This window comes from Manis pentadactyla, chromosome 6, assembly GCF_030020395.1.
Source record: "Manis pentadactyla isolate mManPen7 chromosome 6, mManPen7.hap1, whole genome shotgun sequence".
Lineage (NCBI taxonomy): Eukaryota > Metazoa > Chordata > Mammalia > Pholidota > Manidae > Manis > Manis pentadactyla.
This window is the reverse complement of record NC_080024.1, coordinates 47,296,315-47,324,305: the sequence shown is the minus strand read 5'-3', so window position 1 is coordinate 47,324,305 and position 27,991 is coordinate 47,296,315. Positions and strand designations below refer to the sequence as shown.

The 27,991-nt window shown below is 39.7% G+C and overlaps 1 protein-coding gene across 6 annotated transcripts in view; it reads left to right on the top strand.

The window, feature by feature from the left end:
• Window positions 1-27,991, top strand: part of SPATS2L (spermatogenesis associated serine rich 2 like) — a 171,076-nt gene that overhangs the window by 116,852 nt on the left and 26,233 nt on the right. For 5 of the 6 annotated variants that reach the window (XM_057503813.1, XM_057503812.1, XM_057503808.1 and 2 more), the window contains 3 exons: window positions 859-1,105; window positions 16,621-16,827; window positions 18,174-18,309. In XM_057503813.1, coding sequence (XP_057359796.1) covers window positions 859-1,105; window positions 16,621-16,827; window positions 18,174-18,309 — 590 coding nt within the window. The remainder of the gene's footprint in view (window positions 1-858; window positions 1,106-16,620; window positions 16,828-18,173; window positions 18,310-27,991) is intronic. The other variant, XM_057503811.1, reaches the window with a different exon arrangement.

Here is a 27,991-nt window from a genome sequence, read left to right as displayed (position 1 = left end):
TGATAATTGAAATCTAAAAACAATTTCAGTTGTCTAAAATGTAATATTGTGTTATATTACAATAAATAAAAGAGCGTTGTAATGCTGTTCAACTAGCAGCCAAGAGGTTCGGGGGTACGGGTGGAGCCAGATCAGTTTGGCATTCCTTTCAGCAGTTGTCTGCTCCAGTGAAATATTCATGGGCAAGTGCATAGGTCCTGTGGCTGCCTGGGACTCCGTGGACAGGGGCAGCAATCCCAGGTCTCTTGATTGCCTGGTGCCTATTCAGAGACCCAGCCTGCACTTTTGTTTCTGGCAGAGGGGAGGAGGACCTGCCTTCGTTCTACTTCCTCATCTTGCAAGGACTTGCCTGCCTTTTTGTACCAATCCTTCCCCCAAACTCCGTTTTCCCCAGAGGATCAGAACCTTAGTGTCCTCCTTGCCTCCCTCACCCCCATCACCTCTTTAAGAAGTAACAGCTAGTCTCCCATGACTTGATAACTGATGACTGAATTCCAGTCCTTTCAGGACAGCCATCCCAAAATCTCATCATATGGCCATTCATATACAAAGCACTTTAATTTGCTCAAATACTATCTTAGCCAGTTAAGGCATACCTTGTTATTTTTTTTACCTGTAAAGGAGCTTTTTTTTGTTTACTATTTTACGAGGTAAAAGTTACACAACTTACTGTAAGAAAGAAGATACTTATGTTAATTTGGTTGGCTAATAAAGATGTGGGCATCACCCGTTCTATTAGAAGAACTGGAAAGCAAACCAAAAAAAAGGTAACAAAGCTCACTTTGATCTCCCCGATTCACCTTCTATGTCAGGGTCTGAGCTGAATAATAGTATCTCCTTGTTTGTTTCTCATTCTAGAACAATAAAAGGAAAAGAAGCAAGTCCAAGCAGCATCAAGGCAACAAAGACGCTAAAGACAAGGCAGAGAGGCCCGAGGCGGGGCCCCTGCCGCCCTCGCCACCGCAGGTACAAAACGGCCACGCAAATGGCTGTGAGAAGGATAGCTCGTCCGCCGATTGCGCCATCGAAAAACCAGTGCTTATCCCTCGTGAGAAAAAGATCTCAGTACTCGAGGAACCTTCAAAGGCACTCCGTGGGGTCACAGGTCAGTAATCCTCAAGTAAAGTTACTTAGGAAGACATAAAGGAAAAGCATGCAGGCAGAAGCCATTGGGATGGTCATTGCTACTGTCGGTATTTCTGGAAGTGAAAGGTTGTTCTTCACAGTGTAGTCGGATTCAAACAACTTCCTGCAGGAGAGGCCAGGGTCGGGGGGAATGTAACAGGGATGAAGATTAAATGCTCAAATCTAGCCCTGTACTAAGTCAGAGGATTACTTTCTTCTAAAAAAAACTTAGTTCTGGTCTGTACTAGGATTATAAGGAAAATAGAAATTCCAGTTTAAAGAAATCTCTTTATAGACAACTCTGCTGGAGTCAGAGGGAGGTAGAATTGGTGACAAGTGGAAATGTTATTAAAGGGTAGACCAAATTATTTTAACTCCTGGTATTTTATATTATCTGACAGGACATAATCTCCCAGGGTGGTAGAATCTGGGATGTTAATTATTTTGCTTTATCTATATATTAGTTAATCTATGAAAGGCACTGCTTCGCCACTGTAGGGCCTTTCATCATTTCCTCTCTAGTGACCCATTTCCATTCTGAAAAATAAGGAAACTGGTTTGGAATGTACTAGATCATTGGTCCTCAATACTATCTGACCCAGTGCTCCACTTTTATAACATATCCTAAAATAAAACCCACACATAGTATAATCTACCTGTAAACAGAATTTCAATAAAGTAAAAAATACAAGAAACCAAGAACAACTAAAATAGAAGACCTAGTAAAATGGTCAAATGTTCACACCCATTTTGTACGTAAAAAGTAAGACAGTAGTCAACTGGATATTGTGGACACTGTTTCTTTATATTTCCCTTGTGAAGTAAGAGCTAAATAAGTATTTTTGTGTGTAAACATGAAGTCACTGTGCATGCAACAGGCACAAATACAGACTGCCCCAGGGGTGCTGGTTTTCAACTCAAATACCATGACTGCTGGTGTGGTCAGCCATGTCATTTTCCATATGGTGAAAAACTTGGTAAAGTTCTGAACATCATAAAATACATTCTTTTCTTAATTTACACAGTAGTTGAATCCTGGAAATCCAAGTAAATCCTGGAAATCCATAGGAAAACTTTACCAAAAATACTTTGTGTATATAAAGACATGAGAAAAAGTTTAGGGTCATTCTTTATTATATGGGATTCCTGTGATTGTAAGTCATCTAGCATCCTGCCCTCCCCTCCCACACACACAATCATTTTTTAATAAGTTTAAAAATTCCCTCAGTTTTTTAAAAATGGCTCCTAAAAAGTGGTAGACCCCTTAGTGAGAGCCAGTACACTAGGTGATTCCCAAAGTCAGTCTCCTAGTTATAAAATCCTGAGTTTACTGAATCGGTGGCCTTTTAAATCCTTACACGCAAAGCTCTGTGCTTTTATGACACGGTAGATTCAGAGAAGCATGTGGTATGCTCAGGGTTCTGCGGGAATCATATTTGGATATCCTTGAAGAAAAGGCTGTGCACACATTGGTGAATTATGGTTTGGAGAAGAGTGCCACCTCCACCTGAGTGGCCTAGGAAGAAATCATGGGGGCTGTGGGCATGGGAGGGCCAGTAGACTTGAGGTGGTAGAGGACTTGGAGGGTTAGAAAGAAGTAGGGGGAATTTTACTCAGCTCCCTCGAATATTGCCTGCCTGCCAGCTGTGAGGCAGTGCTAGCCTCTGATAAGCCAAAGGTGAGTAAGCTGGGGCCCACCCTAGGGAAGAGTTCAGTCTAGCAGGAGACAGATGCAAACAGAAAAGCCTATGGTGACACGTACCAAATCAGAGGTAACAGTGAGGGAGTGTTAAATAGCTGATACACTCTACAACACACTAGTAAGTGTTTAGATTGCTCACAAAGCACCACTTTCCTTCCATAAACATATTACCTAACAATTCTATTAATAGCCAGTGCTGTATTTCAGATTACCCTTAATACACAATGATTCCTTAAAACAAACAACAATAAAAAGAACTATTTTCATTTAGAATCTGAATTTTCCAGGAATTTTTAAATTCAATTTTAACTCTGCATACAATTCTGAGAATGTTTTGTAGTCAGGGCAAGAGAAAGAAATTAAATAATTGAGTGGCAGATTCCCAATTTTGCTTGTAATTGCTTTCACATGAATTACTTTCAAAATCTAATTACTCAAGTTGCTGTTTTGATATCATAGACTAAAAGCGTCACACATATATTTGTTCATCTACTTACAATTTATACCTTCTTCCTATAACAATTTGGTAACTCTGTTGAGTATATGACATGAGAGCAAATTCAGTATTGAAGCACTTCACTTCACAATGGCTTGAAAGTTGAGCACCCACTAAAGCACCCACAAGGGGGCTTTATAAATCCTAATGTGAAACTCTCTGTGAAGGTCCTTTATTGCACAAAGAGCCACCCCAACATCTGTTCAGTTTCATAAGTTTGGCATGAAGGCATTGAGTTGTGTCAGTATTATTTGGTAGTGTTTCTGGTTCAGTACAAATCTATGCTTCATGTAAATTCTTCTGATAAAGAATAAATGACAGTGCTGGAAGCTTATTAGATGCTTTTGCAAAAGGAAGGGAATCCTCCTAGTTGACCATCAACTTCATTAGCAGCTCATCTATTATGAAGGCAAACTTAAAATAAGTTTGTAACTAGTTAGGTTTCCTTTCCCCAAGATAATGAAGGTGAATCAGCTAGTTGATGTCAAATGACTTTGAAATGCTTGCTCAATCTTTCAGAAGTCCTGATACCTCTAAGAGCTCTTTCACAGATGAGTGCTAGGACTTGGACATTCTGCAACCCATTTGGGGTAGATACGTGGAACTGGAAAGGGTAGGAGTGAGCCTTTGATCCTGGCCGCTCGCTTTATAGTTGAAGAAACCAAGACTTCCTGGGTTGAGAAGCTGGTAAACCCACAAGTCTGTGGTAACTTTCTTTAGTTTGGAAAAACCTGACTCAAGTCCATGTCGTTTTATGCATGCTTTGAGCATTACTGCTAAAACAAAGGGCTCCCTAACTCCTAAAAATGAATAATTGAAAAATCAGGAAAAACTAATCACAACAAAGCCATATAATGATATTCTGTACTTGAGTGGGTTTGAAGTTTGAGCCTGAAAGAAATCTCCAGTCTGCTTGCAGTGGAGCATTTATCAAGCTTTCCAATAATAATAATAAGAAGAAATGGCTCAAGAAAGCCTGCCCTGCATGCCCAGCTGGGCCAGGCTGTGAACATGTGGAACATGTGTTTTATCTTTTTATAACACCTTGACATTCAAGATATCTCTTTTTTAAAGTTTTAAACAAAATCATTTTCTGGTAGGGGAAAAGTTAGCATTAAGATGTGTGCAGGTGGTTCAGGGGTGTTAGTGTGACTTCCTACATGAAAAATAACCACCAAAAGCATCATGATTTCAGGCTGTAAATATAGCCCTGCCGAGTGGGACAATGCTGCATGTCAGCACATAGCATAGGAGTTTGGGAGTCAGATTTAAACTTAGTACAAAATTACTTCTTTAAGGCTTGGAGTAGGTTTTTCTGTACTTCAGAATTTTTAATAACAGCTCAAATGAGATCTTTTACATAATCCAGTCATGATCATCCTGTGTCCAAGTGCCAAATCAGACACGTCGTAGATTAAGGTTTATTTTTACCAAAAGTAACGCTAAAGATTGTTTTTATCTCTAAGGCTCTATCTAAATGTCTAAAGCACATTGTGACTCAGGGTCCAATTTTTTTTTTTTTTTGAGAGGGCATCTCTCATATTTATTGATCAAATGGTTGTTAACAGTTAACAACAATAAAATTCTGTACAGGGGACTCGATGCACAATCATTAATCCACCCCAAGCCTAATTCTCGTCAGTCTCCGATCTTCTGAAGCACAACGAACAAGTTCTTACATGGTGAACAAATTCTTATATAGTGAATAAGTTCTTACATGGTGAACAGTACAAGGGCAGTCATCACAGAAACTTTCGGTTTTGATCACGCATTATGAAGTATAAACAATCAGGTCAAATATGAATGTTTGATTTTTATACTTGATTTATATGTGAATACCACATTTCTCCCTTATTATTATTATTATTATTTTTTTTGTTTTTTTTTTTTAATAAAATGCCGAAGTGGTAGGCAGATGCAAGATAAAGGTAGAAAACATAGTTTAGTGCTATAAGAAAGCAAATGTAGATGATCAGGTGTGTGCCTATAGGCTAAGTATTAATCCAAGCTAGACAAGGGCAACAAAACATCCACGGATGCAGATGATTTCTCTCAAAACAGGGGGTGAGGTTCTAAGCCTCACCTCTGTTGATCCCCAATTTCTCACCTGATGGCCCCCCTGCGACTGTGCCTGTCTTAGGTTGTTCCTTCAGGGTCCAATTTTTCCCAACGTCTCTCCTGATCTACTTTTCTTAGGGCTCAGATTGTTGAAATGTACAGGTGCTTATCACCGTATAGCTCAGAAAGGGACTTCAGATTCCCGTGTTGTCTTTCTCCCACTGGACACGGCTCCCATTGAATACAAAAGGAGCAGGATTGTAGGCCACCTAAACGAAAAGATGAATCAAAGTTTCTCTCAACAGGCTCCACTGCGATAAACTTGGGGTGGGGCTTTCCTTGGCTTCAGCATCTTGTGTGGGCCCCCAGCAAGCTTCCTTTGTATCTCTTCATCTGGTAAGGCATCCTGGGAAGCCAGCTCTTCTGCTTACCAGCTTACCTGTCACCTGTCTCAGACAGAAGGCTCCATGCTGAGTTCACTGACCTCCATGAACTGGACCTCACAGTCTGCCCTGTATCATAGGAGCAGCCTAGTCATCTTACCTTTTCAATATAGGGTCTGCTTTGACATAGAACTGCTTTCTCATTCTCAAGGTGAACTGAACCAAATGTGAGAGAAAGGGTCCTGTTATTTTAGAATGTTGGCTGCTTGTCAGTCATTTGTGCTTTTCATAAAAAAGAAAAAAAAATCACCAGACTGTTGATGATGTGAGGTTCCCCATAAGATTTCCAAGCAGAATTTTTATGCTGCTGTTGGCCCTAGTCTCAAGTTGATCTCCCCTGTTTCTCTAAGCTCTACATTGGACCAGAGGATTAGAAAAGATCAACAAGAAGAAAGCAGCTCACCTAGAACTTAAATAGTAAAGCTCAATGTATATATTTCAGGCTTTCAGCAGTGCCAGCTCTCACATGGAAGCAATATAATATTGGAGCTAAGAAACAGGGCTTTAGCATGAGGGATGTTTGGATCAAATCTTGACCTCGTCACTTACTAGGTCTGTGACCCTAGACAAGTTGACCATTCTGTGTCTCAGTATCCTCATCTGCAAAATAGAAAATATAACTCCATTTTACAAGGTGGTTGTGAGCTGTAAGTGAGATACATAAAGTGATTAGCCCTGCATCTGGCACAAAGTAAACCTGCAAATCATTTATTTATCCATCTTGTAAATATTTTTAAGCATCTTGACATGTGCCAGGAATTCTTCTAGAAGAAGTAAACAGGACAACAAAGTTTTGCCCTTATGGAGTTGACAGATATTTTTGAGGATGGGGAGAAGAGGTGCATAATATACCAGAATACCACTAAGTTACCAAGATGATTATAGGTTTCAGTAAATGTTGTGAAGGCAGGGAGGAGTTGAGAGACTAGAGCAGGGGTCAGGTCAGAGAGGGTGTGCAGCAACTTCAGATAAGGCCATAATGTGACATGAGTGAATGAAGAGGGGACATTTAAGCTGAGATCCAGATGCCTCAACTCACGTTCTTTCACACCAGATTATGATGGTCTGAACAGCTCTTGTTTTATTTAAACCTTAATTAGGGACTTTAGCTGAAACTCTTATAGAGTTATAACCATATGTTTTTACAGTTTTTTAAAGATCTAACACCTTATTAATATTTACAGCTGATATTAAGTAATATTACATGAACATGCAGTTTTGAAAATTTGCATTTTAAAGCACATAAGCATATCTATTGTTAGTCTTACTCCTCCTTAATAATTGTTTTAGCATCTAAATGCTTAGGCTTCACTCCTATTTATAGTTGTGTGTTGTTCGGCAGCAGCCTCAGCTTCCAGCAGCAGCAGTGTGTCTGAATTGTTCAGGTAAAATTCAGGGAAGCCTTAGAATGCATTTCACTGACTTAGACCTCTGCTTCCTGTCTCTGTGGATGATAAAGCAGAGACAGATACAGGATGTAGCGATGTGAAGGTACAGGAAATAATAAAACCCCTCAGGTCTTTTTCTGCTCTGGGTAGAGTCCCAATCCAGAGCCCTCTCCTTTCTCTTTCTCATTTGAAAACTACTTTTGCTGCACCTCTACAGCAAAAATACAAAAACTACTCATCTCTGAGTAGTTAATACCTTCATAATTTCTCATCCATAGCTTATTATGTTGATTTGTTACAAATTAAATGGAATGCACTCCTTGCAAAGAACAAAAGGCCTTCCAAAATTTTTTTTGAACTAAGATTTAAATGGCTCTATCAAATGCATTAAGAATTAAATGTTTTGCAGGGAAATAAGTTTTGCAGTGAAACAAATCATGCCTACCTTGTGTCATTGACAGCTTAATCATTGACTTTATTACCTATTATATTTTAATATAAAAACTATAAATGTATTAATAATATATTAAGCCTTGCAAAGACAATGTAAATAAAACTAAAAGATTTGTTTACAGTCAGAAAGTTACCAGCTGTATGACCTCTGAACTGATCAAGTTTATAGGGCTTGAATGAAACAATAAAGTCTATCTGTATTTAATAAAGACATTATGAAAAGGCATAACTGACTGCCTTTTCCAAGACATTATGTCTTCAAAATAAACCTGTTTTGGTCTCTATTCCGAAGTTATTGGTTCCTCTGTTCATTACCCTGTCTTGTGGCAAAATAAGAATGGTGAAACATGCAAATCAAAGCACACACTCACTGCAATGTGAAGAGTTTTCTTGGGGCTTCATCACTAGGACCATTATTCTGTTACATCTTAAAAGAGTTCTCTTTACTCAATGTTCCATTTCTTCACTCTCTCTCTCACTCATCAACCTATTCATTATTACATCATTACAGACCCATCACTGGAAAGAAATTGCTCCCCCAGGGGCCTCCATGTATTGAATCTAAAAGATGTGTTTCAATCCTTATGTAGCTCCGGGGGAAAGCATGTTCCCAGGATGGGGCGAATAAACCAGTGAAACCGGTGAAGCTGAAATCAGTCAAGGGAAAAGTTAGATGGGAGAAGCTCTTTATTGCTTACAAGAGGCCTGACTCTGTGGTCTCTCTCCTGCAGCTACTCTCGCTTTGCCCTTCCTCACCTGTCCTGGAGTGCCCTCGCCTCTCCCCCACCCCTTCTGGGAGAAACTCCATAGGTGGAGCGCCAGCGACTGACAGGTGCCAGACCAAGTGCACAGCAGAGGGGAGGAAAGGACAGCTTCTCTCCACCCCTTGTTCCTGGAGGCTGCCAGAGACTGCAGCAGTAAACACCTATTGTGTAAAATGACTAGAGCCAGGGGAGAGGTTCTGGAAATGTTGCACTTTTTACACACACCTTACATTACCTTTCCATTCTGCAACATTCAACACTGTTTAGAAACCACACTATCCTTAACACTCTCTTTTTCCTTTGGTTTCTGTGACATGACACTCCCCTGATTTTACCCTGCATCTTCCTTGCTTTCCTGTTCCCTTTGAGGGTCATTCTTCTACACCTAACTGTTAATTGGTGAAGCTCATCAAGGCTTGGTTGGTTCCAAGTCCTTTCCTCATGTAAAGTTAGTCTTTTCTTACTACCATAGCCAAGTTTTAATTATGTAAGTTGGTTCACAAACTCATCTTTCCAGTCCAGGCTACTCTCTGAATTCCAGGATCTTACTTGACATTTTCACTTTGACATTTCAAAGCACTTCAACAACATGCTTAAAACAAACTCAATGATCTCCCTTCCCAGTCTTGGCTTTCTTTTAACATTCCTGATCTTAGTGTACCATCCATCTAATTGTGCAAGCCAGAAATCTAGGCATCAGTCATGACATTTTCCCCTCTTTCACCCCATATCCAATCCATCACCAACTCCTGTTATTTCATTTCCAAATATTCCTAGAATCCTTCTGTTTCTCCCCATCTCTACCTTTGCCTTTGCACCAAACCCACCATCCTCTCTTTCCTGTATTGCTGCAATAGTCCACTGATTAATCTCCTGGCATTTTCTCTTGGTTCCCCTCTGAATCATTCTCTGTACTGTAATCTTTTCAAAGCACAAATCTGAACTTTTAAGACCAACAATCTTACCCTGGCCTCCAGGCCCAGCATAGTCTGTCCCTGGTGTCCTGCTCCAGCTCTCTCTGCTCCGGCAGTACTGGTCTCCTTTCAGCCCCTCTTACTGATCATGTGTATCTGTCAGGTTCAAGTCAAAAGAGAAAAACCACACTAGTTATTTGACTAGGAAGAATGAAATACAAATACAAACATTTACTAACTACAGTAGGAGGTGGTTAACCACTAAAAGGGGGAAATGAGAACTCTGAACAGTCTAGACATGTCAAGAGAACAGTTACTACCTCTAGGAAGATTGGACAATAGAGAAACTAGTACTGGGAGAGCTGCCCGACCCAAGACTGATTGAGGAAGGTGCGTGGCTACCAGAGGAACATGCAGCCTTGTGGTAACAAACAAAATGTGTCACAGGGCATGGACTAAACTGTTCTATAGAAGAGACCTATCATTGCCAGAGGATGTAGGTAGACTGGTACTGCTCAAAGCCACTGCCAGTCACAGGGGAAGCAGAACAAACATCATGAGATGGCTGCAGCCCCTCTGCATGGCTGCTGACCCCTATGATGAATAATAATAATAAAGGACCAGCACCTAGATGAGAAGTGTATTCCTGTCCTGATAGCTTTGCAAGGTCACTTTATTGCCCTCTACTGACAAAACTAACATTTTGCTAGCTGGCAAAAGAGTTGTTTACAGAGTCCAGACCCAGTGTCACAAAATAGGGCAAAAAAAATGTGGATTTGAGCCGAAAGACAATTGCTTGATACCTGGCACACAGTATTTCCTCCTGCCTCATGTGCTGTTTCTGCCTGGATGCACTGTCCTGCTCTCTTTACTTGATTAGTTCATGTGATTTCAGATGAGTTTAGGAGTTATTTCCTTGGGAAATTCTTTCTTACAACCTTAGGTAAAATATGCCAATTATAGATTTCAGAATACTATGTACTTGTCTTTCATAATACTTATCACAGTTGTAAGTCTACATTTATTTGCATGGTGATTTGATTTATCTGTCTTCCTTAGACTGCAAGTTCTAGAAGGAGAGGGACCATATCTATCTATGATTACCATTAAATTTCTGGTGCCTAGAACAATAACTCGATATAATATGCACTCAAACAATCCTTTCTCATGGTCTCTACTGAATTATTAGTGAAAAGATATGTGGAGAAGTGTCGGTTAAATTTTTTAAGTTATACTGCTTTTTAAGGAAAATTACGGATTTTGTATTTCTGATTTTAAAAGGTTTTAAGGGGAATTTATACTAATTGAAAAAATTTGAAAAAGGCAGTAAGCTTTAAGGAAGGGAAAAAAATACTATCTTCCAGAAACAACCACTGTTAAACTTCACCTCAGAATTTTTTAAATGCACAGATATATATGGGATTTTTAACAAATACCATAATATATAGTATGTATACTTTTGTTTTCTTTTTACTTACATGATTTGGTAAACACTACCTCATATCATTACATGTTTTTTAAAAACATGATTTTAGTGGCTACACTGTATTTTTATGAATTTGAAATACTTCTTTTAACTACTCCAAAACTATTATCCATGTAGATTATTTCCATTTGTTTGGTATTACTAAAAATGCCTTAATGGCCATTTCATACATATAAATCTGTATAAACTATGATTATTTCCTTGGCATATTTTCTTAGAAGTGAAATTTCGGTTTCTAAGAATATGAGTATTTTTGAAGTTCTTAATATCTTGCTGTCCAAAAAGATTGTGCTAATCTCATTGTTTTTATTTGTAAAACCTATTAATAAGGAAATAGAATGTTTTTCAGATGTTTAATTTCTTTTTGCATTTCCTCTTTTGTGATCTTTAAGAACACTAAGATCAATGATCAAAGAACCACCAATTATATTATCATCAGTTGTCATAAAACACTATCATATTCACTTAAGTGCTTTTAAGGTAATGGTAGCAGCTTTAAATAACACACATTAGGAATTTTAGACATAATTTTATAACAACACAATTATACTTGTTTTTTTCCAAATAAAACTACTTTATAATACTGGGTTAATTGTCATCAAATGATGTGCTTTACTGAAATGACGTGTGTACAGGAGACTGCAAAACCATCTTAACTGAATGGGTTTAAATAATTATTTTAGAACAATTCTATATGTAATACATTTCTTAAAGTTGAATTTGAATTCTTTGTGTACTTCCTTCAGTACTTGCCCTCTACTGACAAAACTAACATTTTGCTAGCTGGCAAAAGAGTTGTTTACAGAGTCCAGACCCAGTGTCACAAAATAGGGCAAAAAAAATGTGGATTTGAGCTGAAAGACAATTGCTTCATACCTGGCACACAGTATTTCCTCCTGCCTCATGTGCTGTTTCTGCCTGGATGCACTGCTTACAAGTACAGTAAAGTTTCACTAAAAAGTAAAAAAATAATGTGAAAAAAGGGTTCCCAGAAACTTTCAAATCTGAACACATACATAACTGTACATATATTATGAAAATCTTTGAATCCAAGTCCACATATTTCTCCCAAGAGGAAGATTTCTTTTCTTTGATGTTGTTAACAAAGAACAACTACCACAGTTCATGTTCTGCTGTGTAAAATAAATCAAGTCAAGGAGAAGTCAAATATGTAAGTTGATACCAAGATCCAGTAACTGAAAAACTGATAGTTCTCAGTATTGGCAAGAGTTAATTGTGAGGACAACTGCACACATTACAGCTGAATGTAAGTGGGGGCCAACTGACTGAAAATCATTTGGCAATGCATATCATAATTTTTTCAGAAAAAAAGCATAAATTTATACTTCTTCATCACAAAACACATTCAGTGATAGCGAAGGAATTTTTAAATGTAGAAGTCCACAATAATGAAGAAAAAGGAAAGAGGGCCTCAGTTTTTAGAAGAAGGAAAGTGGAAGAGGATTTACCAAAAAAAAGTCAGGAAAAGAAGACAAAAGAAGCAAAGAATAAATACAACTCAAAATGGTAAACATGACCCATTAATATCAATAATCACATTAAATGTAGATAGACTAATCACAGCAGTATTTACAATAGCCAAGATATGGAAACAACCTAAGTTTCCATCAGTAGGTGAATGGATAAAAAAGATGTGGTACATATACACAATGGAATACTATTCAGCCATAAGAAGAAAACAAACACTACTATTTGCAACAACATGGATGGAGCTAGAGGGTATTATGCTAGAGGGTATAATGTGAAACCAGGCAGAGAAAGACAAGTTCCAAATGATTTCCCTCATTTGTGAAGTATAACAACAAAGCAAAACTGAAGGAACAAAACAGCAGCAGACCTACAGACTCCAAGAAGGGACTTACCAAAGGAGGGGGAGCTTAGGGAGAATGGGTGGGGAAGAAGAAGAGGATTAAGGGGCACTATAATTAGCAATCACAATATAGATAGGCCATGGAAAAGGCAGTACAGCATGGAGAAGACAAGTAATAACTCTATAGCATCTCGCTACACTGATAGACAGCGACTGCAATGGGGGTGGGGGCAGTGAGGACTTCTTAATATGGGTGAATGTTGAAACCACAATGTTGTTTATGTGAAACCTTCATAAGATTGCATATGAATGATACCTTAATTTTAAAAAATGTAGATGGACTAAAAGCTAATTGTAAGGCAGAGGTTGACAGACTGGATAAAAGAGCAAGACCCAACCATGCTTATTACAAGAGATAGACTTTACATATAAAGATAGAGTCTTCCATTGCTTATTCATATTTTACATACCAGTTGTTAAGGGGGGAGACACATTGTCCCATTTATCTCCTATGACTAAGCCAGGGCTTGCACATAGTAGGGACTTCATACATATCTGTTGAGTTAAAGTGAATCAGAAACCAGAACAATACTTAAGAAGTTATATACCGTCTATGTTAGGATTTGGTAAGTATTTTTAATAAAAGGAAGGTCAGGTAATAGTTAAATTCAGAAGTATATAAGCTTCTAGGAGCCATTTTTAGATGTATGAATAAGGATTAAATTAAAATGTATATAATTTTTATTAAAATCTGAGCCAATTGGGTATTTTCAGAGATAACTTTTCTTTCTGAGATACAGCTACTTTGGTTCAATATTTGATGAATGTTGGGTAAAGACAGGGAACCAGAGACTCATATCAAGCTAGGCTCTCTGTAATGGAAAGGACGTAGGAATGTCTAGTACCAAAGTAATGCTGATTCATTCATCCACTCGCTCCTCCATTCAGTGTTCATCACATACCTACTAGGCACCGGGTATATAGTGATGAACAAGATGTACATTGTACTCTGTTGCCACTTTTCTCGTGTAGAAATCTCAGAGGATATTTTAAGGTTTCACTAAAATCAATACTCTCTCAGTCCAGAATATAGATTAGTAGTGGTTGTAGACTGTAGACCAACAATCTCATGCTCCTTCTGGTTTATATTAGTGCTATCCAATAGAAATGTAATGTGAGCTACGCATGTGATTTTAAAATTTCTAGTAGCCCCACTAAAAATCTGAAAAGAAACAGGTGAATTAGATTGGGTAATATCTTTTATCTAAATATATCCAAGGTACTATTTTAACATGTGATCAGTATTTTTTAAATTATCAGAGAAATATTTTTAATTCTTTTTTTGGTACTAATTCTTCAAATTTCAGGGGGCTATTTTACACTTACAACATGTCTCAATTCAGACAAGTCACATTTCAAGTGTGCAATAGGCACATGTGGCTAGTGGCTACTTTAATTGGACAATGAAAGGAATCATCTCCAAGTCAGCTATCATATATGGAAGTTTACAAGTGGATTCTAGAAAGATAGTGAACTGATGGTACTTCTGGCCTGTAATGTTAGAGGAACATAGCTTTATTCAGGAAAGAACTCCCATTATTGCTAGAAATACAGGATTTTGGTCAAGATGAACCTGATTCTGTTATAGCTGAATAAGCCTCCACCAATTTTCATCTGAAAGAACCTCAGAGTCTCGCTGTATTTGGAGACAGATCTGTGCAGCCAATGTGCAAATATATCCTAGTAGTCTTTGAGAATTTCAACTCTTACCAGTGTTCAATCATTACACCAATAATGAGACAGCTTTTCAGGACCCTAAAAAATACTGCTAAACTTCTCAATAAATATTTGGTGGACTGAATGAGGAAATGAACCAACAGCCCACATGTAAATTCTCTGATACACAAGCAGAGTATTTTCAGCTCTAGCTCAATTATATTCTCGTCTTCCATTTAAAATCCTTTTGCATTTGAAATAATTTTTTCTTCTATTCTAAGGTCATTTTGTCCATTAGGCTATAGTATAATTTCCCTAAGGCTATAGTGTAATTCCCCTATTTTCAAGAATAAGACTAATTTACCACAACATATACAGTGCCATGTATTTTAGATTCTTAATCTATAATGTTTAATCAAGGCTGAATCTTAACTATGATTTAGAGAAGAAATGAGTTGGAACCAGCCTATACGTAATCACTGTTTTAACAGAACATTTACAGAGTCATCAAAAAATTAGTTGTTTGTCTTTCTCAATAGTTTCTCCAGGTGGGTGGTGCCACCCATCTTTACCCCAGCAGAACCACCCTGCGAGTAGAATCCTGGGCCCAGTGCTGAGTGAGAATCTCTGAAAGGGGTGTCTGGGAGTTTGTATTTGTAATGAGTACTAAGGGAGAACTCATGCGCCCTGAAGTTTGACAACTACTGCCCTACTGTGAATTCCATTTAAATCTGTCTCATTACTGGAGGGAATGCTCTTTTCATCACTTAATTACTTTGTTCACATCTTTGCTGAACATTTCATTGTGTACTGTAAATTTCTCTTTAAGTAAATTTTAGAGAGGAATCATCATTCAGCCCATGAAAGTATGTTATGCTGTCTTGATACATAAGTTATGAATGATGTATTCAACTAAAGTCAATTTACACTTATCCTAAGTAGGGTAATGTCTAAAATCAAATTGACTAGGACCCAGATTATATTTTGCACTTTCTGAGTATAGTCTCTGGATTATTTGTGATACGTTGGGAAAAATGTTTTTTGTTTCTTATTTTTTCTATGAAATCATTTTAAGTGTACTTTTTTCAGTCACAGTTCTACAGATAGAGACAAGCACTGGGGCTTCAAAAATGAATCCAGTTTTAGTATTTGCCGTTGAGGGAATCATAGGCTCTTCAAGGCAGGGACAAGGAATAGACATTTAAGCCTGTGTTAAAATACAGTACACCTAGTTTTTAAGGGGTACCATGGGAGTAGAGAGAAGTGAGGAAGGCTGAAAAGAGTCTGGGCTTTATATAGATGACGTGCTCTGGGTGGGAGCCAGTCAGCCAAAAGAGTGAAGTCATTCCCACAGGGTCAGTCAGGACAGAGGGAAGATCAGAGCATGGTTCTCCCAGACCCGAGCCTGCACTCTTCTACCACACCCAGCCTTCTATAAGAATCTGGCCTTCAAAAGCGCAGTGGCTTCCCTTTTTTCACACCAAAGCTCCCCTGGTTGTCAGAAAGATGTTAAGGGTGATTAATTTCCTTTTCTGGCCGCTAAGGTGCCATTTAATTCACTCCAGCAATAACTAAATAGAAACCTACCTTTAAAAGATGTCAAAAGCAAAATGCTGCTAATTTATTGCCACATCTATTAAAACTCCAGAGAGAATCTGACTCCCTAGAGTTTATATGATGATGATGCTTCCTGATTTAATCCCTCCACAAATTAGATGAAATTATTACAGTACCTCTTGTCACTTCATTCTTGCTCTATCTCCAATCATTCTTCTGCCTTCATTAATTCAGAGTAAAATATCACAAGACATTAATGGAACACTTGGAGGCAGGAAGGCTACTTTTTTATAGCCTCAATATGAAATTGTACTGCAAGATGCCTAAGATAAAATAAAACCCTGTTTATCTCATGTAAGCCTTGTAATAAACCTTCTTGGATAGTTACAGGAGAGGAAACCAAGGCTCAGAGATGTAAAGTGACTTGCCTAGGGTCACCCTGAAAGTGATTACCAGAGCCAAAGCACTCACCCAGGTCTTCTGACTCCAAGTCCAAGGCTCTTCATATTTCTTGTATATCCTTTAGTCTTCTGGGGATTCTACTAAAACAGTTTCTCGACTGTTTGCAATGAAAGGCATTATTGCCAACATGTAAACCCAAACAAGAATCTTGGCATCCCCCCATTACTCCATCATCAGTGTTTTTAGTGTATCACTTCACAGTCATTATTTGGTGTTTTCTTACAGAAGGCAACAGACCACTGCAACAGAAACTATCCTTAGATGGGATCCCCAAAGCTATACATGGAACACCAGAGAGGTCAGATGGCCTACAGTGGTCAGCTGAGCAGCCTTGTAATCCAAGCAAGCCTAAGCCAAAAACATCTCCTGTTAAGTTCAATGCCCCTGCAGCTCATCTTGAAATAAAGCCAGATGAGTTGGCAAAGAAAAGAGGTAAAGTGATTTCTTTTGCACAAATGATTCACCATATTTTGCACACACAGAGAAGTGCCAGAATGACAGACCTTTCCAAATGATGCTGCTTGGTGAAGAGAGATACATGTGAAAGTACCTTTCTTTTTGTGACCCACTTGGATTGAAGGGCAGATGTGATTCCTCCCACGTTAATCCAAAGTCTTGAGTGTTTAAGAGAAATCACATCCCCTTTCTCTGCCCCACTGTGGCCACTCTTCTCTTCGTAGGCATGGGTGAATTTGCACCACAGATACTTTCTGCCGTGATACCTTATAAAGCAAATGTTAATGCAAGAGCTCTTTTAGAAATGCAAATGCTGAGTGTTTTCCTGATACACAGGTACTTACCTTGCATTAAATGAAGATGAGTCTGGAGGCTAATATGTCTTCTTCAGGTATGATGGACACATAAATTCAGTTCTGTATTAGAACTTCAGGCAACATAACACTGCAAGAGGGTTTCATACTTGACACACTATGTTTTTATTATTTTTTTAACTTTGATATACTTTATATGTAATTGCTATTTAAAATGAAAGGGGCTAAATCACTTCCTTTCTGATTCCCAGATTAGCATTCTTTTCATGCAGCCTCTGCTATATCTGATTTGCTTGGTTTCAGTTTGATATACTCTCCCATTTTTCTGGAAGGAGAGTTCTTTCTTCTCAGAAACATGGCCTTGTTGGGATAAGAACAGTTTGCCTATTTGCCCTGCACTATCTGTAACTATGGTGACAGTTTCAGGAAATCAGGCGAGCTTGGTGCCCCGAGAGCTTCTTTAAGTGCTGCGGCTACAATTACAGGCCTGGCTCAGGACTGGTGGGGCCAAAGCCGAAGTACCTGGCACCAGTGCTCCATCCTCGCAAGCTCATCTGCACCGTCTCCCAATCTCTGTGTCACCTTCCTCTCCAGAAGCCCTGCTGGCTTTTAACCATGCGGAAGTGGTGTTGACACAGAGAGCCAGCAGCACAAATGGCCTTTAGACATATTAGATTCTAAGAAACTGCAGTTTGTAATAGAACAAAATGATCAGAGCCTCTCACCCAAGAGCAAAGGAGACACGTGTGCTCCTACTGCCCACCCCTGCCCCCTGCCCAGAGACACCCCCCGACCCGGTGAAACCCCAGCCACCTCAGGGGCCATACAAACCACCCACGCTGGCTTTTAAAGACTGGGTTATAAACAACCTCTTGAAAAAAAAATAATAAATCTCTTTCTTTTTATTGGCCAGGGGTGAGTTAGTTACTTTCTGGTTGATGTTTAGCTCACAAATAAAAAGATAAAATATTCAAGTTAACAGGTTTTTTTCCTTGACATTAATTTTAGGCCCAAATATTGAGAAATCAGTGAAGGATCTGCAGCGCTGCACTGTGTCTCTCACTAGATACCGTGTCATGATCAAGGAAGAAGTGGATAGTTCAGTGAAGAAAATCAAAGCTGCCTTTGCTGAATTACACAACTGGTAAGTACTTTGACTTAGAAACTATAAATGTGTGGCACTTGAGCTGTTCCTACAGGTAAAAGCATCAGATGGAAATCGTTGTTTATTTAATACATAAACATCACAGAACCACCCTTCAGCAGATTTTTTAAAGCCCTGCAAGTAGAGGCATACATATCTTGGAAATAAAAAAGAAGAGAAAGTGTTTGAGTAAAAAGAAACCTGATACACATAATTCATTAGAGTTTGAAGTTGGCTCAAAAGTATGTGAATGATGTAGAACACAATCTCAACAAAGAACAAAAAAGATGATATTTTTGACAAATCTCTGGAAGGTTTATATCATGAGTGCTACTAAGAAAATATATTTTCCAGCCTTATCATTATAAAATAAGAAAAAATCCCTTAGCAAAACTCAATAATATCTTATATGAATCCAGTGATAGAATCCCATTCTTAAGTATCTTTAAAACTGAAATTAAGAAATAGTACCCTGATGTGGTTTGGGTCCTGCCTGCCCCACTCTGTCCCACTCTGCAGTTATTTTGATAGAAGACATTTCTTTGAGCTCTGTGTATTTGCTCATGTCCACAAATGGAATGAAGTATCTGTTAGCAAAGATTAAGTTATTATCAGTAGAAAAAATGTTCTCACTGTATCAATCAAGACTCAGTTTCAAATGACAGAAACTCAAGTCCACTAGTTAATGACAAAGGGGATTTATTGGCTGATGTACATGAAAATTCCAGAAGATCCCTGTAGGCCCTCTGGTTCTAAGCCCAAAGTGTTACTAGGATTCGGTTTCTCTCTCTCTCCCCTCCCTTCCCTTTCTCCCTTCCTGCTCCTCTCCCTCCTTTCCTCTATCAGGGTCTCCCACAATCTCCTGGTTTTGCTTTTTCTTGGCTTCATTTTTAGGCATGATCTCTCCATGTGGCAGTGAAGTTGACCCTGGCAGCTCCAGGCTTTTATAATCCTCAGTGCCTATGATCTGAGGGGAACTTTATCTCCAGCAGTCCAACAAAAGCCCAAGAGCCAGCTCCAATTGGCTGGGTGGCTCGTGTATCTGTCTCTAGGCCAGTCTCTGTGGCTAGTCTCTTCCCACTAACCAGCCAGAGTCCTGTGCCTGTCACAGAGTTACTGGTGGCGTGCACCCCACCTTAAGCCCCTGAACTGAGAGTTGAAGAGCTAGGGTTCTCCAGAGGGAAATCAAGACTCTAAAGAGACAAAATCTAAGATAAAACACATATCCATAATGCTCAGACTCAGATAACTTGTACTTGTTCCCTGTTCTATCATTGGCCTCCCAGTGATTCCAGAATTTGGTCACATCTTCTGCATATTTTTCCTTTCCAAGTCCTTCCTTTGACACTGATGTGCTTTGTAGCTGATTATAGAGTCATGTAAAAGTAAGGATCATGCTTAACACTAACAATTTAAAATTCTTGCATTTTAAACCATCTACTGCATATAAGATCCCAAGGGTACATAAGACATCAGGGACTTGAAAGAAAACCAAATCCTTTCATTCAATTCAGTAAAGAATCATTTACCACCACCCTGTCACAGCACCGTGACCCTAATGGGATTCTTCTCTGTTTTATGAGATTGTAACCTTACTGTTTGTTCAACACAAACAAACTCCACGAATATGTTTAGAAGTACTTAGAGAAGGTAAAGATGCTGTACAAATGAAAGGTGTTATCGTTATTGTTGGTGGTGGTGGTTTTCACATGTTAACAGTTCTGTGACTTTTCCAATCTATCCTTCAGTTACTCTAACACATATATATATATATATACAGACACTCAACTTCCCAGCCTGTCCTCTAGAGCCAGAGTCAGCCAACTGTGTCTGTAAAGGGCCAGCTAGTAAATACCTTAAGCTTTATAGGCTCTAAGGTCTCCAAGCAACTGCTCAGCTCCAGTGTTACGACCTGAAAGCAGCCCGAGGTAATGCAGAAAGGCAGGGGGCCAGATTTGGCTCATGGGGGTCGTAGTTTGCCAGCCTCTGTCTGGAGGCATTAGTTAGCTGCTCAGAGAAGACAACTCTGTCTGACCCTGTTGTGTGGCATTTTAGAACAAACTCTTCCTCTGAGGCCTCTGTGCGATACCTTCCATCTGAGTGACTCACATCCAATTGACAAAGTGTAAGCGGTGACCTCAGATTACTTCTTCCCTCCAGCTGCAATGTGTTCTTTTATTTTTTTATTTTATTTCCTTAGTAAATGAACATCACATGGGTCACAAGACAGCTTGAGATTTATAACAGAGATTTTGAGTGTTTTACTCCTCAAAAGCTGAGTGTGGGGCTAGGGAAGTCAGCACCCAGGGAACTTGTATATATTTTCTCTGCGTGTAATTCACAGTTTATTTTAAACTGATGGGAAGGATCACTTCTGAATGAGCTCTGCCAAGTACTACTACTGTGTAAAAGTCACCTACTTGAGAAAATGGCACTTTTCCTCCAAACTAAAGAAGAAAACATTGAGATCAACCATTTTCTGTATGATATTGCTACAAAATGAATAAATACCAGCACATTTTCTGATCCAGTCCTTAATAAAAATGATCCCAATCATTACATAAATGTTAACTTTAAAAAAAAAGCATTTTTTTAATCAACCATTAACATGCATTTCTGCCAAATGGAAAAACTTTGCCTCTGTTCCAAATAAGCCTGCAGCCCAGCCAACATGAGGATGTACTTGAATAAAGCCTCCCTCTTGCCTCTGAGGAGGAGGGAAGGAGGAATTTCAGGGATTGTGGTTCTCTTAAAAAACAGCAGGTCACAGAATTGAAGAAGGCAGCTTAAATGTTTAAAAAAATGAAGCTTTCCTATTGGTGGTAAAATCACCACCTCTGGGCATTAGAGAATTTAAATGCAGCGCCATTCATTTAATACAATGGAAAACTTCAGGATTACCTTGGAAGGCATATCCAGCTTTGGAGGGTGTGAGCCATCGTCTGGAGATTTCCAGAAAGAGTGCTGGTTCTGAGACAGATGCCCAGTCTTTGGGTGCACAGGCCACGATGCCCTCCTAGCTCTGCTCCTCTCCTTCCTTCAGGCTGCCCGGCTCTGTCACAAGCTTTCAGCCAGCATTGCTTGTAGTTCAGAAGCAAATAGAAACACTCAGATAAGATATTCTAAATATTCACTTTGCTACCCAAGGGCCAGCCTCAGGAGATAATCCTGACTGAATTCCCCCCAAACGCTGGTGGAATTCATGAGAGTGATGATTTTGTGAGGCTGGGAGAATGCCCTTGTTTGCACATGCTTGGAACCAAGTGAGTAAAATCAACTAAAACACTTTCCTTTCCAGTCTGGCTGTGAAGAATAGTTTATTCAGTACAATTATTGGAGAAAACCATTAACTAGCTAAATTATAATGTCAAAGTTGGCATTTAACATAGGACACAGTTACACAGGGGCTGAACGACCATTACATGGATCATTCTCATTTTCCAGAAAGAACTGGGTATTTGAGAGGGGAGCAAAGATGACACAATGCTCTCACAATATGTCTTAAAAGAAAATAAATTTTGCAACATGAGCATCTGTGTGAAAAGTCACATCAGAGAGTAACATGAAACAGCTGGTTTCTTTTCTGCACGCTTGGCCCCCTACCACAACTGGAAAACACTCATCCTTTGGTATCATAGCTGCCAGATTTAATGGCTTTGTGTGCAAACTAGTCCAGCTTCTCATCACACATCGGTGTGTATGTGCTTGTCCAAGTTGACGGGAAAGGCTTAAAATGAGCCATGAAACATCAAATTCAAAAAACATTGAGGGAAGAGAGTAATATTGGATAGTTCTGCGATATGCTGGGAGAGAAAGGATTCTGAAATAGTGCTGTAAAAATTGTTAGGTGCTACAGTCAATTTGACATCTAATTAAAAGCACCCCCACCCCTAAAGAAAATAGAAGATGGTAATGAGGCAGAGGGGTAGAGAGTGCACCCAGGGGTTGGAGGGGACAGTATTTTTAGGCTGCTTTGCTTTCAAATAGGAAAGAGAGATAGTCAAAGCGTGCATTCTGTACAGAGGGGCCAGATGTTCCTGTACCTCATGGTATTTTTTTTTGCTGAAGCAGTGCCAGGTCTCGATAAGCAGAATTTGGAGTAGGTCAGGAGTTTCAGCAATGCCTAGGGGAAGCGCTTGCCCGCTACCCCTTTCTCTGCCTACTTTCTCTCCACCTTGGCGTTTCCTCCCTCACAGCAAAGACGGGAAGCTCCTGCTGTCCTCGACAGGCCAGGGGATCCCCCCATGACATCCCTCTCTGCAGGACAGGCACTTGTCATGGAGTCCCCACGTCCCTATCCCCTTCTCTTTAACCACTGAGACTCACTGTTGTGTCATGGTGACCTCGTCCTGTTGATGGCCACAGGTCCTCCTTCCCAAAGCGACATATTTACATGTTAACAAATGGTAACAGAGTCTGTTGAGAGTCTCTCAAACAAATAACTCTAAAGGAAGAATTTCAGGCTGAAGAAAAAGCTATTTTGAAATAAGTATATCCTCTTCCAGCCTCCCTCAAATCCCACTCCAAAACAGGCCTCTCATCTGCTCTGGAAGCGCTGGTGGTGGCCAAGTAAAACCACACACAGACCCCCGAATGGTCAGCAGGGGGCCCCACACACAGACCAGAAAGCATCACTGTGACATTTCCGATAGTGTGTCCTTACCCTGGGATGTGGGCTGGAGGCCTCGCAAGGGGGACAATGCCAGGGGCTTCTTGCATTTCAGAAGAGGCAATGCAGCAACATGTCCCACATCTCAGCTTGCTGCTCCTTGGCTGCCCAAATAATGTCAAATTCTTGGGGCATGCAGCCTTGGAACAACTTCCATTTGAGTCCAAATAAGAGAGGGTCTCTTCTTTGGCTGGTTTATCACATAGCAGGATTCTTTCCTCATTGGTCGGTTCCCCCAGCTGTTCCCCAAGCTTTTAACAGCTTTTTGGTTAATACCTGGCTTTCCATCTAATGCTAAACATCTGGTTTTTCTCTACTCTTTGGGCATTTTATTTGTTCTCTTTGTAAATAACTTAACATTGACTGAAAGATGGTGCCTGTAAATTGATATTTACTTCTCTTCATTCCAAAGTATATGTGGATGCATACACTATAATTAAAACCCTTAGAGCTTTGTGGTCATTCTTGGCCGAGGTACCACTCCCAAAGATGCTGGTGTCACTGGTCTGAAGTGGACCCAGGAATAGATTCTCACTGGTTTTTTCAAAGAATTCTAGGTGATTCTTTTGTGCATTTGTGGTTGAAAACCGTGGGTTGAGAATCCTGCAAAGTGGGGAGTGACACTGAGCACTGTTCTCAATGGGAGAATTTGCTCCCCTGCCCACCAGGAGACTCTTGGCAAGTCTGGAAATATCTTTGGTTGTCACAACTGTGGGAGAGAGTGCTGCTGGCATCCAGGAGGAAGAGGCCAGGAATGCTGCTAAATACTCTGGAATGCACAGGACAGCCACCCCCCACCCCATAACGAGGACTTACCTATCCCAAGACATCAATAATTGTGACAAAGCCTGGGTGAGAGGAAAGGGAGAGAAAGAGTGCCTGGTGCTGCTCGCTGGCTGTGGCTCCCGGAGGGAGGGGCAGGGGTTCCTCCCTTCGCGACACCTCTGAGCACCTGCCGGCCCCACCACCCGGCCCCAGTTGCCCTCCTAATCCACTGCTGGAGGGGTGAGTGAGGAAACTTCCTTTCCAGTTATTTACATACCCACAAGCATAATCGTAGTGTCTTTTCTTTTCATATCAGTGCAGTAGGGAATCCTTTTTCCCATGCTGCCTGGAACATAAACCTAGCTACACATTTGAAAGGTCAAAATTATGTTTTGGTCTCCTTAAGACCAGAAAAACAATTATATTGAAGTGTAGAAAAAGCAAGGGCTTTGCTATTTTTGTCTATTTTTCATTATAGGTTTCAACTCAGTTCTCAGGAGAAAATGGAAAAATTAAGAACCAGGGGTTGTATTTAACAATAGGCAGTCACTTTCGTTAGCCATTCTGTCTCTACCTGCGTCTTGTTCTCATTTTACAATAAAACCAAATATTGCAGTGTGGACCAGGATTAGGATGAAGATCTGAGGCATGTAATGATAAATAACAGTAGGGAATTGTTCCATTAAGTATTTGTTTAGGAGATTAATATTTTTCTTTGTCTTCAGCCAGGCAGCAAAATTACTTAGTGTTCCTGGGCATACATGGCATATGTCCAGCTATTCTAATGCCAGTGACATCCTCAGGTGTGCCAGCCCTTGTGCTATTTAAACTGAATGAAAACAGAAAGTCTTCTTGCGTTTCTTATTGTGCAGTAGTGGATGAACAAATACATGTTGACCATTTAATTACCCTCTCCTAATTAAGAGAATCAGAATTGTGGCACTGTGTATAGTCGGGTTAGATAAGCATAGGAAAAATATGTATTAGGTGAAACAGGACTTAGAATCAGAACTGTGTCACACTTCTGTGACACAAGCAAACCTGGGTTTTGAGTTCAGTAACATGGAGGATTTGATGTAAGCATGGGTAAAGCATAGAGACTCCATTTTAAAGTGATGTGGCTAAAATAGCATGCATTCTTAGTGTGCCACCAGCCTGAAAAGTATGTGGGGAGCGTGCGGTCCATAAAAAAGTGATGCTTTTCTCTGCACCATGCAGCAAGGAATGTTTGTAATGGGATTACCAGTAGGGAGCTGATGTTAGGAATCTTTTCAGCCATTTAGCATTGTTATGTAATAATTTTTACAGACGTCAGTTCCCTATTAAAATATCGGCAGTGTCTTAAATGACTGCTAGATTTTGCCAGCTCCTTGGACTATATGTGTAATGAAGACCAAAATCAAGAGTTTGCATTGTAATTTTTATGGTTTTTAAAAGAAATTTAATAAAAGGTCTCTATGTCCTTGTGCTCTGGAAATGAATATAATCTACCCATTGATCAAAGCCTGTACAAACAAGGCTTTAAGACTAATCCCTTTCCTTCACATCAAATGGTTTTTCTAAGGGCCCACCTGCTTGCGACTTGTACAAAGCACCATACGATGGAAATTAAACAAAACCTATCCCTTCTCTCTACACCCAATATTCGAGATTATGCCAGCATATTAAAAGAATGCGCAGCATGGAAATGAATGTACACCTGGCAAAGGATATCAAAAGACAATAACCGAAGAGGCTAATAAATACATGTGTGCCTCAAGAGAGCTGTATATATGGTTTCTGTTGCTGTCCTTGCTGACAAATTGCCCAAAATGACTCCTTTTCCTTACTTTGCACCAGTCCAATAAACAGAAATAAGCTCCAGGATCCATTCTGAAATTGTGTAAAGGGTAAATACCATATACCGTGGAGAACTCAAGGTTCCTATGAGTTTGTAACTAAGGAAGGTCCCCATGGTACAGTGTACTGCAGATCTTGCCTTGTTTGTGAATATGTGTCATTCTAAAGAGTTGCAGCTTGCTCTTTAGAGGTGAAAGCTTCTCTTCCTGCTTTTTTTCCTCACCGAGGTTTTTCTCCGCGTGTGATGTTTCCCCGGGGTCATTGCAAGGACTGAGTGAATCACTCGACATGAAGGAAGAGCTGGTTGATAAATAAAAAAAGTACAGAACTGGCCTTTTTGGTTTTGGTATAGCCCCCAGGAAACCAGCATAAATAGCACCTTGTATTAATAGACTTTCTGAGCTACATGTGTGATTACCTCCATACGTTATGTCAGCTGCACACTCAGCATTGGAGGCCAGCTTTCCTTTCACTGCTGCCTTCTTTGGGGAATAATAGACCCACAGTAAGAGCTGGAGGACAACAATTTGATACTGATTTCAGCTTGAAATCTGAAAAGATTTCTGAATCTTTTCAGTCAATGAAAGCTACCAATCAAACCAGCTCGGTTTAAATAGAAATTGTTAGTTGTCACCATAGAAGAGAAATATAAAAAGGAATTAAGCCATTTGTCCCATCTATACAATCCCAGAGGGAGAGTATGTATCTTTTGTGTGTGTGTGTGTGTGTGTGTGTGTATGTTTAAAATTTACAACATAATCTATTTTCACTGGGAAAGTAAACAAATTTGTTCTTGTAGGTTACTTTATAAATATAAAGTTACAGTTTAAAAAGTGGGATGTTTTAAATCACAGTTTCAGAATGGATCTTGGAGCTTATTTCTGTTTATTGGACTGGTACAGAGCAAGACTCTAGTCTCTTAGAGCGACCAAGGAGTTATTTGGGGCAATTTGTCAGCTAGAACAGCAACAAATCGTATAAAAGCAACTCAAAAGAATTCTTTGTGTATATGCTACATTGTTCCTCCAATGACTGTAAATCTCTGGTTGTTAGCAGGCCATATTGTAACAGAAGTCACATTTTCCGAGGCTTATTATTCACTTAATTAGGAGGCATGAGGTGTAGCGTTAGTTAGAATAGGGTTTAAATCTCATCTTCACATATTCTAGCTCTGAAGATGGTTGAGTTTCTAAACTGCTCAGCTACAAAATAGGGACGCTGTCAGTTTCTAGGGGTTTTATTAAGATTCTTGTACAAAATATGCATTTCTCAAATTATACTAGAAAATCTCTAGCCTGGTCCATGACAGAAGTTCAATCTAGGTTGGTTCTCTTCCCTTTCAGATAAGCATTTAGTAGACTTCTTTCCCTCTATACCAAGACACTTTCCCTTTCTATTTATTTAATGTGCAGCAGATCCCAGCTATGAGTCATGGATATTTCATCACAGCTTTTGACCTTTCACTGCATAATGAAGAGAGAAGGACCCCTGATTCTGAAGGGCTACAGGTGACACCAGATCAGCCCCCTTCCCCTTTCACATCTTGCCAGGCCTCTCCACCTTCTCTTTGCCTTTCTTCATTCATCCACCCCACAGGTAGATGCATGTGTGACAAGCTGGTGCTTCTCATACTTTGGAATGCACGGGTAGCATGTGGGCTCTGTTTCCAGAGACTCTGATTCTGTAGGTGTCAGGCGGGGACCAGGAATCTCCCTTTAATGAGTACAGTGGGTACCAATGTAAGTGGTCTAAGGACCACACTTGAGGAAGCACTGCTAAACATACTGAGGGTTAAAAGACAATCTCTTTCCTAAAAAAAAAAAATCCAATTTCTAATGAGAGTAGACAGAAGCAAGCTGTGTAATGCTGTAAGGCAAAAACTGTAATGGAGCTGTGTAAGGAGGAGCAGAAAGTCTACACTGGCTGGTTAGTTAGGGAAGGGTCCATGGCAGATATGACATTTGAGCTGGCTTCTGAAAGAAGGCTAGATATTTGCCAGGCTGCAAAGGGAGAGCGAGGATGCGAGGATTCCAGCCAGAGGAAACAACACTTGGAACCAGAAGCAAGAGAGGCCACAGTATGCTTGGGGAGCAGTACATTCCCTGTCTCACTCCATCAGTGAGTGAATTTTGAGCACATCCCTCTCACACCAAGAAATATATGTTTGGATCATATATGTGTACTACTGTTAATCTGTATACTAAAGATTAGGAAAGTCTACCTCTTAAAATAAAAAGTTAGTACATGGGGTTTAATATTTTATTATTTTAAATTTTTAAAAAATATTTTTTAATATTTTGTACTTTCATTATGTAACATTTATTATTGGGAAGGCAGTGGGCTAGGGCAGTTCCTGAAGAGGAGCGGCAGCATGCGAGACTAGAGATGCTGGTGGGGGGAGCCGTCCCG